General features: G+C 33.4%; 1 protein-coding gene across 16 annotated transcripts in view; it reads right to left on the bottom strand.

Moving 5' to 3' along the window:
* SYNE1 (spectrin repeat containing nuclear envelope protein 1) overlaps positions 1-16,067 on the bottom strand; it is a 286,028-nt gene that overhangs the window by 182,911 nt on the left and 87,050 nt on the right. For all 16 annotated transcript variants that reach the window (XM_048936121.1, XM_048936120.1, XM_048936124.1 and 13 more), the window contains 15 exons: positions 15,470-15,634; positions 13,956-14,108; positions 13,380-13,523; positions 12,880-13,053; positions 11,735-11,893; positions 9,902-10,066; positions 9,186-9,320; positions 8,158-8,316; positions 7,663-7,871; positions 7,284-7,392; positions 5,815-5,979; positions 3,977-4,144; positions 3,223-3,399; positions 1,844-1,984; positions 601-761 (listed from right to left, as the gene is read on the bottom strand). In XM_048936121.1, the coding sequence (XP_048792078.1) occupies positions 601-761; positions 1,844-1,984; positions 3,223-3,399; positions 3,977-4,144; positions 5,815-5,979; positions 7,284-7,392; positions 7,663-7,871; positions 8,158-8,316; positions 9,186-9,320; positions 9,902-10,066; positions 11,735-11,893; positions 12,880-13,053; positions 13,380-13,523; positions 13,956-14,108; positions 15,470-15,634 (2,384 nt within the window). The remainder of the gene's footprint in view (positions 1-600; positions 762-1,843; positions 1,985-3,222; positions 3,400-3,976; positions 4,145-5,814; positions 5,980-7,283; positions 7,393-7,662; positions 7,872-8,157; positions 8,317-9,185; positions 9,321-9,901; positions 10,067-11,734; positions 11,894-12,879; positions 13,054-13,379; positions 13,524-13,955; positions 14,109-15,469; positions 15,635-16,067) is intronic.

Here is a 16,067-nt window from a genome sequence, read left to right as displayed (position 1 = left end):
TTAATAACTTTGAGTTACTTGGGAAAAAAAAGATGAGACTTTAACAAATGCCAAAAGCTACAAATATTCACAGCAGTTAAGAATATTTTCTTGGAAATTAAACATTATTACTTTAACCATACTTTGGCAAATGATGCCTTGTTAATTTGTAATGGCAGAAACAGCTTTTGATATTCTCCATGAAATAAAATCTAGGCATTCAACTAAGATAAAGGCACTTCTTTACATTCATATGGAGATAGGGGAAAATGAAAATTGAGAACATGGTAGACATTCTCATATTTGCACTGAGAATTTTTGTTCCCAAAATATTCAGTATTTGAGAAATTAGATTAATTACTGGGGCTTAAAGATAAGAACTGTGATAAGATAAATGCAACTGCAGTAATTTTGTAAATAATGTATTACCTAACACAGATTTATTTGCATGTGTTGCAATTCTGCATTTTGACATATTTGATACTATAATCTTGTAGCTATGCCATGACGAGTTGAAAATGATGGAGCTGATGAAATAACACAAAATACTATCAAGAGATTTTAGAGATCTAATACAATCTTATAGTGGAGAATAAACATTAGGACTTGTTAAGAACATACTCTTCTTCTAGAGTAACATCCACTTTTTTTACTTGTTCTTGGATAGATTTTGCCTGCTGCTGCAGGGCTTGTTTTCTCTTTGAACCAAGCTGTATCTCAGAAGAATTCTTCACCAAGTTTTCAGCTTGTACTGCCATGGCTTCATTGTGTTTAGAAAGTTCCTGTAATGATATAAGACATATTAGCACAACTGTACAGTTTCATATATTTTCACCAAAATTATTTTTTCTCGTTTGTGGTTGAAAAAGGTTTTGCACTTTTATGAAGTCATAAGTGCCCTAAACATGTATTATGAATGTGTAAATACACAGAAGGAATCTCTAAAGAGGGCTTACCTACCATGTTGCCTTTAAGAAGTTGGTGTTGTTTTTTTTGTTTGTTTTTTGTTTTTGTTTTTTGGTTTTTAAAGAAGTTTCTTCATAAAAAAAAAAAAAAACTATATTGAATAAAATATAGCTAGGGGAACTATATACTTTCAAAAGATTTTAGCTCAACCAGTGGAAGTTTTTCTTATAGCTCTTCAAGAAAATTCTTTATGAACTTCAGAATATTATATGCTTTCAGTAATCATCTTTAATTTACCCTTAGAAACTATCTCTTACAGACATGTCTTTGTAATATCTTGTAGCTTGTAATTTCACTTTGTTTACCAACTGTTTTCTGTCATACATGGTAAATATGAATGGTCAAGAAGGTGGATATAATTTTGTATAAACTCCATCAAAGTGTAAAAACGTAAAGAAATACAGAGCACTCAGGAAAGTCAATCACTTGTAGCAGAAAATAAAATGGGCTGGGATGTTCTTCTCATATGAAGAGCACCTGACTTACGGCTTCCTTATAATGGAAGTCTCTCCTTTGCCTTCTGCAGACTAGACGAGTGCTAGTTTGCATAAGCCACATGACTAGCAAAGAGCCACTGTATGTGGGTCTTTATGTATGTCAGAGCTTGATGCTGCTTAGCTTACTACTGTAAATGTTTGCTGAACATAAAATGGGAAGCCCCCAAAATCATTTTACCCCCCCATCTATTTACTTCATCTATGGATGTTGAGTAATTCTTCATGATCTTTTCATGAAATAACTGTTTACCTCTGAACGATTTATGCAATCTCTAATCTCTATAGGCAATTTGTACCAGCATTAGCAGTAATCATGCTAAGATTGTATGCAATGCACTTGGAACATGCTAACAAAAGAAGCAGGAGGATATCTCAGCTCCTGTATTTCTCACAGGGAATACCTTTGTCTGATCCAGTTCTGAGGAGAGGCTCTCTAAACTGCTAAAGTTTAAGATACGTTCAAGCGCACAGCTTGCTTGATTTAAATATTTTACTACTGTTTCTTTGTCTCTTTCAAACTGCTCCCATTTATTTATTGTGACCTACAAAAAAGAAAACAAGAAAACAAATGAACTAAAAAGGAACCACAAAAAGGACAAACAGGAGAAAAAAAAATCATTTTAAGTTACTAAAGAAGGAAAAAAACCCAGAAATTCCTATCATAAAATAGAACTATTTCTGCTGGAATGCTATCTATTCTACACATGAAAACGTCCTGAACACAATAAAGCTTTCATTTTTACACTAATTCACAGATTTTGCACACTTTCTAAACTGCTAGGAATATTTAAAATATATTTTATATTTAAAACTTACACATCTGAAGGGATGACTGCAGTTGCTTACTGGTTTATGGTGGCAGGAATCAGTATTATATCTAAAAGGATTTTCAAGTCTTCTCATGAAAAAATTTCGGTAGAAAATTGTGAAGAAACATAAGGATATATTTTTTCTTTTTGACCAACATTTTACTGACTAGGACTATACTGCCAGTTACAAGAATTATTACAAATTATTTATGACAAAAAAGAATTAAATATTTTCTTTATTCTGAAATAAAGCACAGCCAAATTACAATTTTGTATTTGGGAAAAAATGTATTCATAATAAATTATTGAAGTTACTGAGGCTCCATTGATCACGTTTTGCATCATGTGTTTTAACACTGGGAATAGTTTTTATGATTGTAAACAGTCAGGTGAAGTAGTGGACAGCTATATTCCAATTCTTCTTAGGGAAGTATAAAGGACAATCCAGATATGGGTGCAAGAAGCTTTAAATTTTAATCCCAGTTTAGTCAGTGATAAGTTATACAGTCCAAAGCAATCAATTTTATCTCTGTCACTGCTTCTTTCTTCTCTAAATTTAGGATGACAAGTACTCCAACATTCCAGACAAAGATTATATTTGTGCAATATCAGATATTACCACTGTAATATCCAGCCTGAGTACTCCAAATTAAAGGTCACGGTCATTTTTATTAACCAGAAAAAATGATTAGCTAATTGAAACAGTAATCCACAGATGGCTACTAAAAATGATAGAGAATATTATGATAGAGAGTTTGGGACTTTTAAATACTTTCAAACAAAATGCTAGTTCTTTATTATGTATTTAGCAGCTTCAAGAATTTTTTATGAAGGTACTGATCACAAAGATCCTGAGGATCAAGATTCAGAGATAAGAAAGTACATCCTGACTATTTGCATATTGTTTTCCCCACTAATTAAAAAAAAGGAGAATAGAATATATGCTTTTAGTTTTGTTTTCAAGTACCCACTTGCAATTGCTCTTCACGTTTCTCCATAGTCTGCTGCATGTTCTCCAGTGTTCCTTCTAGCTTTAGTAAATCTTCCTGCATTGCACTTGGCAGTCCACCTTCAATCTGCAACTGTTTAGCCTGGAAAATCTGCTGTTGCACACCTTGTCTCTTTGCACGGAGTCTCCTTGTCCTTTGCTAGAAGGATTCATACAGCAAGAGTGATCAGACTTTTAATCTTGTTTGGGAAACATGGAGAAACTGCATTTTGCAGTTTGCAATGGGGTATACAATGCGAACAATGAATTGGAATAAATTGTGGAAATATTACTTGAGTCTCATATACTCATAAAGCACAAGACATGGATTCTGAAAAGTATATACACTTTATGTGGCGTACAAATAGAAAGTGGCAATATATGGCCATTCATCCAAATGAATGTTCTAGAAGCTGGATAAGTTGAGTAATTGCAGCAGTATCCATAAGTGCATGAATTTGTCATGCACTGTCTGAGTAATAGGTTGAAATCTCAGATTGATCAGAGCAATATATCATCAACCTGCATTAGAAAGCAGAAGGATGCCCAAATTGCATAGTGTATTTCTTGATATGTTTTGCTTTATAGAATTACCAGAAAATCAGTTATTCTTGGTTATGACTCTTGCAAACTTTAATAGAGAATTATATCACTGGACAAAATATAATTTGGTAATCATATACATTCTGCCTTAAAGAAAATGATAAAATGTGGACATTTATGGAGAAATTACTTACCTGATGATGAAACAGTAGTTGCTGAGCTTGCAATAAACTTTCCGTATCCAGGATCTTTTCAGCTTCTGCTTGGGCTTCCTTAGAGTTGTTGATTAACTCTTCGATTGCACTTTTAACCTCTTCTTTATACTGGACACAATCTCCAACAGTACCTAATGTCCTTTCAATCTGCAATTAATTATAACTGTATGTATTTCACGTTAAAAGATACATCTATATTTTAAATGCACATATGTATTTAGAATACCTTTTGTAAAAATATAGTGAATTGTCTAAACTAAAACCACTTTTATCTCCAGAATTCATGGCATACACCTTCAGCTTTACATTGGTGAGTGAAGTGTAGACTTAAAATCTTTAAAAATCTTTGTCTTTTTTAGGCATATTCCCTACTACACTGCCAAAAGGCAAAGAGCTGCCTGTGACAAACTCTTGCGATAACTTCGAAAATGTGCTGTCCTCAGCATTACAAGCTGATTCAAATTATGAAAAGCATATGCTACTCAATTCACAAAGGTTATCACCTTTCAGACCTTCTACAGCAAAGCCTTGTCTAATCACAAGTATATTAAAGCCCGCTGCTACCTTGGTTTTACAGACTACAACATGCATGTGGTTTAATTCTCAATCTTAGATCACAGAATCTTATAAGAAAATGATATATTTATTCAAGTTATCAAAAAGATCTTTTCTTGTATGACTTAGCTAGCTACTTGTATCTGATTATCAGAAAAGGGTACGTCCTGACAGTTTCTGTAATTTAAGATTTTCATAGCATTCTAGATCTAAGAAATAACTTTCTTTCTATCCTCCCTTACTCTCTTGTTTTCCTTCCAGTTCATATTCACTGCAGAAGATCATTCAGACTCCTTGTGGCTTTGACATTTGGAAGAAACAAAAAGCTTAAGTACTTTCTTATTCAAAAAGTAAGATTTTTCAAAAATAATTACTTCCAGTAATTTGGAAATCAGAATGTTGGTTCCTACTGATTTTCCAAACATACTTTTCATACCACGGAAGTTCAGAAAAAATTGGTGGAACTCCTACTTATTTAGAAAACCTAAAACATCTTCACGAATTGACATTAACTATAGAATTTGAAATCAAATCTTTCTCTATACTGGACTGTTTTCCAAATAGATCTGTTCCGCTATCTAAGTGGAGCAGGTACCAAGTTTCTCCTAATCTGTCTTTTTATTGTGAAAATCATAAAGCAGTAAAGTCACTGGGATCCCACAGAAGTAAAAGGTCCACTGGATTCTGAGAAGTTCTACTTTTTGGCCAGAAACTTGTCATGATTTCAGTAATTCCAGTATCTCGGTACCCTTCAGACTTCAGACACATGCAGTATTTTTCTGCAAATTCAGTGCATGCTTGATGTCTTGATTGGAAACCACCTCAATATTTTCTTTATTGTTTCAGCATAAAAGACACACAAATCAATATTAAAATCAAGTTATATACCCAATAGTTGATGGATTTTGCCAATTAATTAATTTTAGAAAACTCATCTTTAGAAAAGATGAATTTAGAAAACTTTTGTCTCTAAAGATATTGACGTTCTTATATTTATTAGGAATATTTACTAAGACACTCAAATTCTGTTAAAAAACAAACAACCACCATCCAATCAAATAAAAACAAAACAAAAAAAAGCCAACTAAATATAATGCTGCCAGCAATTTTTTACTGCTAGTTACCGAAAAAACAAAATTATTTTCATTTTTGAATACTTGCAGTTTAACAAAAAATACACAGTAGGATACTTGTGGAGCCATGATTTATGTCATTTCATGTGACGTTGTAAATGGAGGTTTCTTGTTTTCCTCATACTGTACCTCAGCCAGCAAATCTAGAAGTCCTTTGAAGTCACTGGAAAGTTTACAAAGCTCATCTTCTGTTTTCTTGGCCTCCACATCGGTACATATTTTAGTAATAACTGCAAGTCTAGATTTCAGCCAGCTATGATTTTCTCCCTCCTTGTTAATATGCTGCCTGATTTCCTATGGAAGAAAAAAAAAAAACATTTTCTCCAAGTAAACGAAATATTAATGACTCCACTCATTATATCAGTTCAGAGATTATTAATATAAACATACTATTTTTGCTGTTATCTTGAAACACTAGAAATGTAGTATTTGAATCCCTTATTTGATTATGTTCCAATCAGTGGCTATATTTTTTGCTAAGCAGTCTTTTCAGAGCTACCTCATATAAAGTAATAGAGGAGTACATTCTCTTTACAAACTAGTACTTTTTACCTATAGAAAACAGATAGATGGTAGATACCTTGTATGTATTTTTTATATAGTGATGCAATCACTTAGTTACAATTTAAACTTTAAATAATGCTTTCCCAAACACAAGCTTTATAAACATCTTAAGTTCTGTGTATTTTTATTATTATTACTTATTTTAATAACTGTTTCCCCTCAATTTTTTTGATGACTTGATCTCAGTGCTGATGACATCCTGCTGGCAGGTAAACTGCATCAAAAATAAAAATCAGACTTTCTGCAGCAGGAGTACCCATTAAGCTAACAGTCTTTCTGGTTTATCAAGGTCACCCTAATTATGTCTTTCTGCAGAGATAGAATCGCAGAATGGCCTGGGTTGGAAGGGACCTCAAGGATCATGAATATCCAACCCCACTGCCACAGGCAGGGCCACCAACCTCCACATTTAGGAGGAGACTTCAAAATCTGTTAATGACTTTCACACAACCTGCTATGGCATGTGATATTCCTGTTTAGTCTCCCAGCATAGGGGGGGTGGAAGAAATAAAAAAGGTTTTATCTGAAGGACCAGGATAGAATCTTCAGCTTTTCTATCATTTCTCTTACCAATTACCAATGCAAAGCAAAAGTGAATGGTAGGTTGTCTCTGCCTCCTCTACTATAGTACTGCGGAAGAGATATTTTACTGTAGAAGCTTGCCCTAAATGTATGACTAATTTGACCCTTCATATCCAGTCCAGAAATTTTGGCTTTTCTTTGTTCAAAACTTTTAACTGTATAGGCAACAGAAAGAGGTGCAATTACTTTATCTATTTGATTCTGTATTTTCAATGTTCCGAATATACAGTTAAAGGGATCTGTTATTTTCTAAAATAGTAGAAGTAGCCACTTCTGACACAAATTGTTGCATGTGGAAAATTCTCCCTGGAAATGTATTTAAGAATACCAAGAATCAGCAGAGTCTTATCTATGATCTCCATGCTAAAACAGCTGCACTACTCATAATACATTTTTATCCAGTCACAGTTTCAATGACAGTAGCTTTGTTAGAATATAAGCCAATGTCTCACCCCAACAGATGATTTAAATTGCTCATATTTAGCAGTATCATTGACACTTTCCTTTATCCTCTTTAGCTCTCTTTCTGTAGATGAAATCCAATTTGCCAATTCAGAAAATCTGAAATAAAACATCATTTAATTCAAAGCAATGAAAAAATTAGACAAAAAATGGACACTGCTAAATGGTAACTTTTAAATTTATGACAATAATTATAAAGCCCTCAAAAAACCCACCATAATATGTGTAATCACTACATTAAGTATAGTTATAGGTAACTTGAAGTTAACAACACTGTATTGATCATTCTTTATGTGAATCTATAATGACATTTAGAGGTGTGATCACACGTAAGACACTACCAGAACCATCTAGGAATTGGACTGACACCTGTTTGTATAGCTCTTCCAGATGTCTGAATGCTCTGTTAGTTTTGTGTATGTACTGTCTATCTGAGATTTGAGCTCCTTCAGGATTCGTTGGCTACTTTCCAACGTAGCCCTCACTGGATCAGAAACTGGAAGTTTATGGCACAGTTCTTCAATCCGTTGTAATCTTTTCTCACAGAGATGGTAAGATCCCTTGTCACCAAAGAACAACTGATGGGAGACAAAGCAGAAAATTCAGCAAGAATATAAATTGGCAGAATTCATAAAGCTATCTACATTGTGCTCTAGGCTATACTAAGGTCCTATGTCATACATGCTCTTAACTGAGCTCCTAGGTATTAGCATGAAAGGATCAATTCCAAGTGAAACTTTTTGTTGAAGGCTCAAATGATCTAATTTTGTGGTGCGTAGAGTGTCTGATGGCTAGACCTTCTGTTTATCGCTTACATACAGATGTATTTCTATGAATACACACTTTCTGGCATATAATTCATACCTTGTGGTCTTCAATCATCCTTTCTTTGCCTTCTCTGGTGAGCACCTTATTCTGTCGAGCTAGTTCAGCTTTGCACTCCTCCACTGTGACCAGGAGCTTAATTTTCTGCACTTCAATCTTCAAATGGATCAGATGATATGGGGCTTCCATTTGAAGATCCTACATTCCCACAGGAGTAATAAATAAGCACAGAGATAAAACATTAACTTCAGTGTGAAGTTAATATGGTTAAATTATCTATTAACACCTGATATAGAAAACAAAGCATATATATGAATGAACATAGAGGATTTTCTCAGTATTCATTTAAGAAAATTAAATAATCCTATTACCAATATCTAATTCTTATAAATATGATAAATGCATGTTTCTGGGACCCAGAATATGTATATATATGTACATAAGACGTGTCTCAGAGACATCTTGATCCTTGGCAAGATACTTCAAGTATTTCCAGTATAAAAACAATAAAGCAAACAATAATAGTGAATCTGTATTCACACCTGCTTCCAGAGGTTATTGTTAGTGTTCCAGCGAGAAACCATTCATCCATTACTCCAACTTTGACCTGCAACATGCTGTAGCAGGCAAACAAAATCCATAGCTTATGGGCAATACTTATTCTGTTCTTAGAGCTTTTGGCAGATGACACTATTTAAACTGATGGATTGATCTCTCACAAATTTGCTTTTTTGCAAATTTCCTAAGGTTGGGAAAATAACTGCAGTCCTATATCAGCTTAAAGAACAGCTTAAAGAAATCTATGCTCAGCAAAGTTTTTCAGCACAGTTATCATTGCCTGCATACAGAAGACAACTTCTGGCCACTTGATCTGGCAGTTGGTGTTTGCAAATGTAGTTGTAGCTGATTTTGAAAAGCACTTTTTTAATATAATTGTATAAGAAGCCAAAAAATGTAAAAAATGTAAAAAAACTTCTTCCTTACAATATATTCATTGTAAAAGTCATGTGGAAGCTTTCTCAAGTCAAGATTTAGAACTTCCAGAGACATTGTTCAGTGTCACTCACCTTCCACTGCCTATGGAGTTTCCTCACAGCTTCCTGCAGGCTGTGTTGCTCTTGTTCAGGAAGGATGTCAGTAAGTTCATCACAAGCTTTCAGGAAGGCATTTAGGACTCTCTGGTCCAACTGGTTAAAAAATTCCTGAGTTTGAATTGAAGGTGGACAGGTGAGAAGATGAAGCTGGTTACTGATACCTGCTAGCACGAAGTTCCCTAACATACTCCATAAGTTTCAAATTTATTTCTGCTATACAAATGAAGTGGAATTTGAGCTATGGAAAACTTCTAGCTATCTATAATCCAGAAAAATAATGAATTCTGGGATGCCTAGATAGTACATTGGTATAGGGTTTTAAGGAATTAGGTTTTAAAGTCACTTGCTTAAGTAATAGTTATAATACAGACATAAATATTAATTCATCTGAAAACTCATCAGCTGATGTGTGAGTTGGTCAAAATGTAACTAGCATTCTCACTCCAAATAGTTCTTCAGAATCAACCCCTACCTCTAAGAGGTTCTGCATTCTGCACTTTCTAGTTACTTATATTCATCAATAAGAGTGATTATTATTTTATTTTTATTTTTTAACTTTTTCCATCTTAGTATTAGTTTGATCTGAACTGCATTATTTCAACACATGGAAGAAACCCATGACAGTTTTAAAATAAAGTAGTCTTTCTGCACTTAAAAATTGTCATAGAAAAATCAGAGAATTTACTCACGCTATGCTTTCTGAGAAGCTCTTCAGGATTTCCTTTTTCTTTTAAGCAACAATTGGCAATCTGTATTACTTTCTCCAGTTCTGCTCTAGACTCCTCAAATTTCTTCATCAAACGGCTATTTACTTCTATGTTTTTCCTCCAGTCACCAGCTTTCCTGACCATATTCTGAGTTATAAGAAAAGAAAATGAATGGACTCTCTCTCATTGCTATTTACTGTCTTGCGATGAAAATGCATTTACTTGGTGCCACTTTTGCTGATACAATCCATTCAGAAATGTTTCTCTTGCCCCCTTCACGCCTGCATATTTCCAACTCTACTACCTACACAAAGGTTCATATTATCTTCAATTCTAATAAAATGGGTAGCTATCTGATGGAGACACTGCTATCTGATGTGTGATACTTTCAAAATGCATATACCATTTGGCTAGCATTTCTCCCTTAAATGTGAAGTGTAAATGTCAATTTCTTTCAAACATTTAAACATTTGTCATTGCACTTTTCCTGGCAGCACACTACACTCTTCTGCATCAACCTCTGCTTGAAAGGAGGGAAAAGCAAAGGGAAAGAATAAAGATGGTTTAACCTACAGGTCCAAACACTTCCACACTGCAGAACTTCTGATCTGGAGGAAGTTTACAGTAATCATACTAGTAGTCCACATGTGCATCCAGATAAAAAGCTGCTTAATGCAGACAGAAAAGCTTTGTGATTTAATTCCTACTCTTCCTGTTTTGAAAACTTAGTTACATTGCATTAGTGAATCGAGTAATAAAATTCAACAGAAGAAACAAACCATTCACTGGTTCAGCTGCACCAAGATAAATCCAGAACTTTGTACCAACCAGAGACCAATTTTCTCACCAATTTTTCATCCCAGTGTTAGAAATTGTAACAGTTTTACCCAGCGAGCTAATCAAATCCTTAGCTGTCAATTTAAATATTTTGTTAAGACTTTTCAAAAGTTACCGATAACTTTGTTTATAATATTAGAATCATGTAAGAATGCAGTTTTTATGTGAGTAAAAGCCAGTTTCTGAATTCATACATTTTTATGTATGTGTATGCTAAGAGAGAAATCATGGTTCATCCTTACAGAACCAGAATTATTAATGTTTAACACAGTTAATTTCTGAAAGCACAACTGTATCCACCTCTGTAAACATAAATATAATTTAAATAATTTCTAAATTAGTAAAGTAAGTATAAGTAAGTATAAGTAAAAAATTGTGAATCTTTAATGAGAGCCCCCAAAATGCAACATAAATTTTAATTAATTAATGCAACATAAATTATCTCAGGGTAACTCCTTACTGACACAGATAATTTTCTTTAGCTGAACATTCATATAGAACCCTACATCTGGAGATCTGAACCCAAGACATTAGTGAGGATCACTCTGGACTGGGTCTAATTAGCCCTTAAAATATCAGTATTACTAGTAACAAAATACAAATCTAAAGGCAAAGGGGACCCCAGACCATTCTATGCATTTCTGACGTTAGAAAATGAGTATTTGCAATTTCATCTTCAGAATCTATTGCATTTTCTGAGAAAACACAAAGTGCCAGAGAAGTAACAGCAACAGCCAGACTTTGTCTTGCATGCTTTGGGTAAAGGGAATGTATATGAATATAAAGGGAAGTAATCAGTCAAGGCAAGAAAGTCAGGGGAAATAAAAAATGGTGTAGGATCTCATGGGTGGAAGACGACACTCAGCCCCCCGACAACTTGGTAACAACAGAGCTACAGAGCAATGAAATATTGATGCGGGAAGATGCATCAGTTGCATATGAATAAGGCTTCAAAAATATGCAGCAAAATGTAATTACCTGAAAAGTAATCTGAACTTGTGTAACTTTCTTCTGAAACGTTGAGTGATGGAAATGCTTTACCACTTCACTAGAAGCCACACACTGCAGAATATTCTGACTATTTCTCTCAATGAGGGACAAAGCTTTCTTGCAGTTTTCTTGATAAGCTACCAAATCCTGAAAGAAAGAAACATATATCCACCCTGGCCAGGAACAAAGGAGAGAAAAGTTTGGCAAAATAACTGGAAGATTTTTTTTAACACTAAGAAAAAAAGGGACAAAGCCAAAGCACCAAAAAAAAAAAAAAAAAAAAAAAAAATTTACAAAAATGTTCACTGGAATAACACAGGACATAACTGCAGAGTTCCACGCATAAATAGATTTATATCTGTTAAAAAAAATAAGTACATAGACATGTACCAAAGCCATTGGGACAGCTTTCAGAGAATGCAGGTCATTACATACGTATGTGACTACTTTTATGGGATGTTTGATTTACTGTGCAAGTCTAAGTTGACTATAGTAAAAATGGACATAAGAATGCCAAATCTTAACAGCAGATTAACCTTCCCTTTCAACAAATTAATCTTTCCAGTCACTTATTGGATTTAAAATTTTATTACAAGTAGCACTGAGTAATAAGAATTAGACTCAGGGAAAAAAAAAAAGGAAAAACACATGAATTTATACAATCTGAAAAAAAGAAAAAATTGTTTAATCTGTTCAGCAGAAGTCAGTATCCTTCATAGGGTGGAGTAGATTTCAGTTATTTGATGTTAACTAACTGCAGAGGAAACAATTTTATCACAGCATTCTGGGTTTGGGCAACTTTCAGAAGTAGAGGAAAGGAGGACTTGCAAGATACTTAGTAAACCGCAGATTGGATATGTCAGTAACATGGTGTTTGTATGTAGAAGGAAAGATTAAACAGTGAAGCTCACCAGATTTTTTTTTAAATAATACGAACTCTTGAAGTCGTTGGGAAATAAGACATTTAATGCACATATAAATAACACACCAAATTAAATCTATTGGCTTTTTTTTTTTTAATAAACTTCTGCTTCCCATTAAAAAAATATATATATATATATATCTAGAAATCAAGTTGTGAATACTTAGAGAAAGCAAAGCTTTTTCTAAAGTGAATATCTTTCTAAACTTACTTGAGCTTTTTGCTTCAGAACAGTTGTAGGCTGTGCTTCAGGATCCAAGATAGAAATTATTTCATTGACCTTTTCAAGAGATTCATAGAAATTCGTGATTTGTTTCTCCTGTTCTTCAAGTGGGGACAGCAGATGCTGACATTCATACAGTAGGGCACAGGAATTCTCCTTGACCTATTTGACATTTTAAAGAAAAATAATTATTAAGAAGGCAGTAAATTTCACTAAACAGCAACTTTATCAGCATGTAAACTAATACAGTTGCTACTTGTTTCTTTTAAGGTCAGTATAAATAATATGTTAATTAAAGAATCCATTTAAGGATAACAATCTTGAAATGTAGAAGTAATAGCATCTTCTACATCTGAATTAACTCAATTGTTACCATAAATATTTCTCAGTTAGATTTTATTCATCTCTTTCTTTTTTTTTGTATTGGAGCTTAGTGGTTACTGGTTTAATTAGTCTAATGTCTGTAAAAACAAAAAGTATTCTGCAACCTTGCTTAGTTGCTCTTTCATCTTTGTCAAAGTTGCAAGCATTTCGTTTATTTCTTCTTGGGAAACTTCTTTCATAACCAGTTGTGCTGTTCTTGCAACCATTTTGTACTGAGCTTCCATGGCAGGCAACTTCTGCTTAATATTCTGTAACAAATATTTTGTAAAAATAAAATTAACAAAAAAAAAAATCAGCAATGTCATTTATGCATTCACTGAAACGTAAGAGATATATTCCAATTTTTGTCATGGTTGACTGTGAAGATTGGACAATGTTTCAAATATTTCAAATGAAAATTGTCACGATATTATGATGGTACACAATTGGTCAGCTCACAAAGATGTGAACTGAAATTAAACATAAACCAATATCCAGTTGGAAAGAGTTTTGGAAATATGCTCTAGAAATGTCAGCCATAAAATAAGGCTTTAAGTTAACTATAAGATAAATTATTCAAGAATACAATGAGTGAAAAAAAGTAATATTAAAAACGTACCCGAAAATAATTTTGTTTAACCTTTAGAATTAACATTTTGCTCTTATGAAAGAGAAAGAACAGATGGAAGGAAAAAACTTACTTCTAGATCTTGTACAAACATCTTCACATCTAAGAAGGACACTTCTACGGGTGCTGAAAATTTTCTATTACTTTCATCAACAAAAGCTGTCAAATTAGCCACGCCGTCCAGGTAATCTTTCTGCATCTTGTCCAATTCATCTGCCCGAGCATACTGTGAAAATTTATAGCAAAAAAACAAACAAAAAAAAACCCGAAACAAAACAAAAAACAACAATAAACCCAAATGTGGCAACTAAGCAATTCCTTGAGGGAATTAGCATGTTTTCAGAGCAATTTTTTTACTAGAAAAATTCTATTCAATAAAACGTAAAATAACAGAAACTAATCTTCTAAACTAAGGTTATTTTCAGTAGTGCTGATAATTAAAAGAACGACATTCATACAAGTGTTTAGGCCTTCTAAATGGATCGTTCAAAGAACTCTTGTCATTTGTTTCTAGCCTAGAATCAACATATCAGTTAACTCCTCATCACTTGCAATTGGAATTTTGAAAGATCCACAAGAGTAGATTTTACAGGCATTTCCCTCCATCAGCTTTTCTAGATTTTTTGTGTGCTAATGTTTTTGCTGATTTTTCAAAATCTTGCTCCCCCTCTATGTGGGGCAAGAAATGCATTTTTCTGGACACTATAGTTTCCACAGTGAATCAAAAGCAAAAAATAATTATCTTGAGAGTCATCTAGTTTGGACAAGTTACAATAAAAAAACAACAAGGGCAGTCATTATTTGTATTTCCATTTAATTTGACTAAAATAAGACAGAAAACAGGTTCAACATCTTCAAATAAGCAATTGCTGATTAAAAGCCATTGAAAAGGGAAAACACTGTTGGATATATATGGATAATTAGTAATTATATTTTCTTATGTGCTTACAGGGTGTGAAATAGTTCTGCATAACCCTATCTTGTCTCTGCTTTTTAAAGACAAAAATACATTTCCAATGTGTTGAATGTCTTCTAGGAGATAAGTCTTTGCTTTGTTGTTGTTGTTTGCTTGTTTCACTTATTATTAGTGCTTCCTGTTGCATGAGACTGACATAATGTCTGACTGATTTGGGAAACACTTAGCTAGCTTGCATTGCACCTACTTACGGTTACAGTACAGTAACTGAACATAACTGCAATTAAAGAGCAATATTGTGTTCACCATTTTAGCTACCCAGTTTTACAAAGCTTACAGTAAGAATTAGCATGTAAAACATTATATTCTTAAAGAAATTAGAAGTTATGAATAAATAATATTCACTTTATTGAGACTGCAAAAATAAAATACAGACTATATTAGCTGTAAATGTATAAAAGGAAAATTGAAAAACTGTATAATCAAAAATATAAACAAAGCAAATGTCCCAATAGCAATTAAGTCCTGTCAAGGTTTCAATTATAAATAAGTATAAGCAGGCACTTTAGTAAGTTGCTCTATAGTCCTGCTAGTGAGGCAAACTGTCTTCTTGACATGGAAATATCAAAATAAATATAAGTATTTAAAATAACAACAGCAAAAACACATACTTGCTTCACTTGCATAAACAATTCTCTCCATCTTCCATTTAGTAACAGAAGTTGCTGTTTAAGGTCTCTGGAAATGGTCTCATCACATGTTTCAATCAGAAAATTACCAGCATCATTCATGGCTGTGTGCTGTTGGATCCAATGGGGTAAGTGCCTGAAGAAATCCTGAAGAAAATGAAAGGTTTCCTAAACCTTTGCAAATAGTGTTTACCTTAAATCATTAAACTAAAATTTAATCACCAGCTAATGGCTTGATAAAGCTCTTTGAACAGTTAGTCTCTGAAGCCATATTGGCTTATGAAACTTACAAAATTATGGCTTACAAATGGATTTACCATAATAAAATTTTATAATATTTGAGCACAGTCTACCGGATTAAAAATTGCCATTGGTATACTCATAGCTTGTTTTACTGTAGTGAGTAGCTTTAACTGAACTGGTGAAAATCTTCCTTAAGAGAAAGGATTTGGTTTGTAACTGAAATCACTTGTATTCATCCAGTTTCTGATCTAAGATTAATTTTTCACCACTGCTTCTTTCTGTTTCAGAGCAGATGAGAGGAGAAGGAAAAAACAAGACTGTCACTGATTTCCCCCCC

This window comes from Lagopus muta, chromosome 2 (assembly GCF_023343835.1).
Source record: "Lagopus muta isolate bLagMut1 chromosome 2, bLagMut1 primary, whole genome shotgun sequence".
NCBI classification, from domain to species: domain Eukaryota; kingdom Metazoa; phylum Chordata; class Aves; order Galliformes; family Phasianidae; genus Lagopus; species Lagopus muta.
This window is presented reverse-complemented; position numbering and strand designations above follow the sequence as displayed.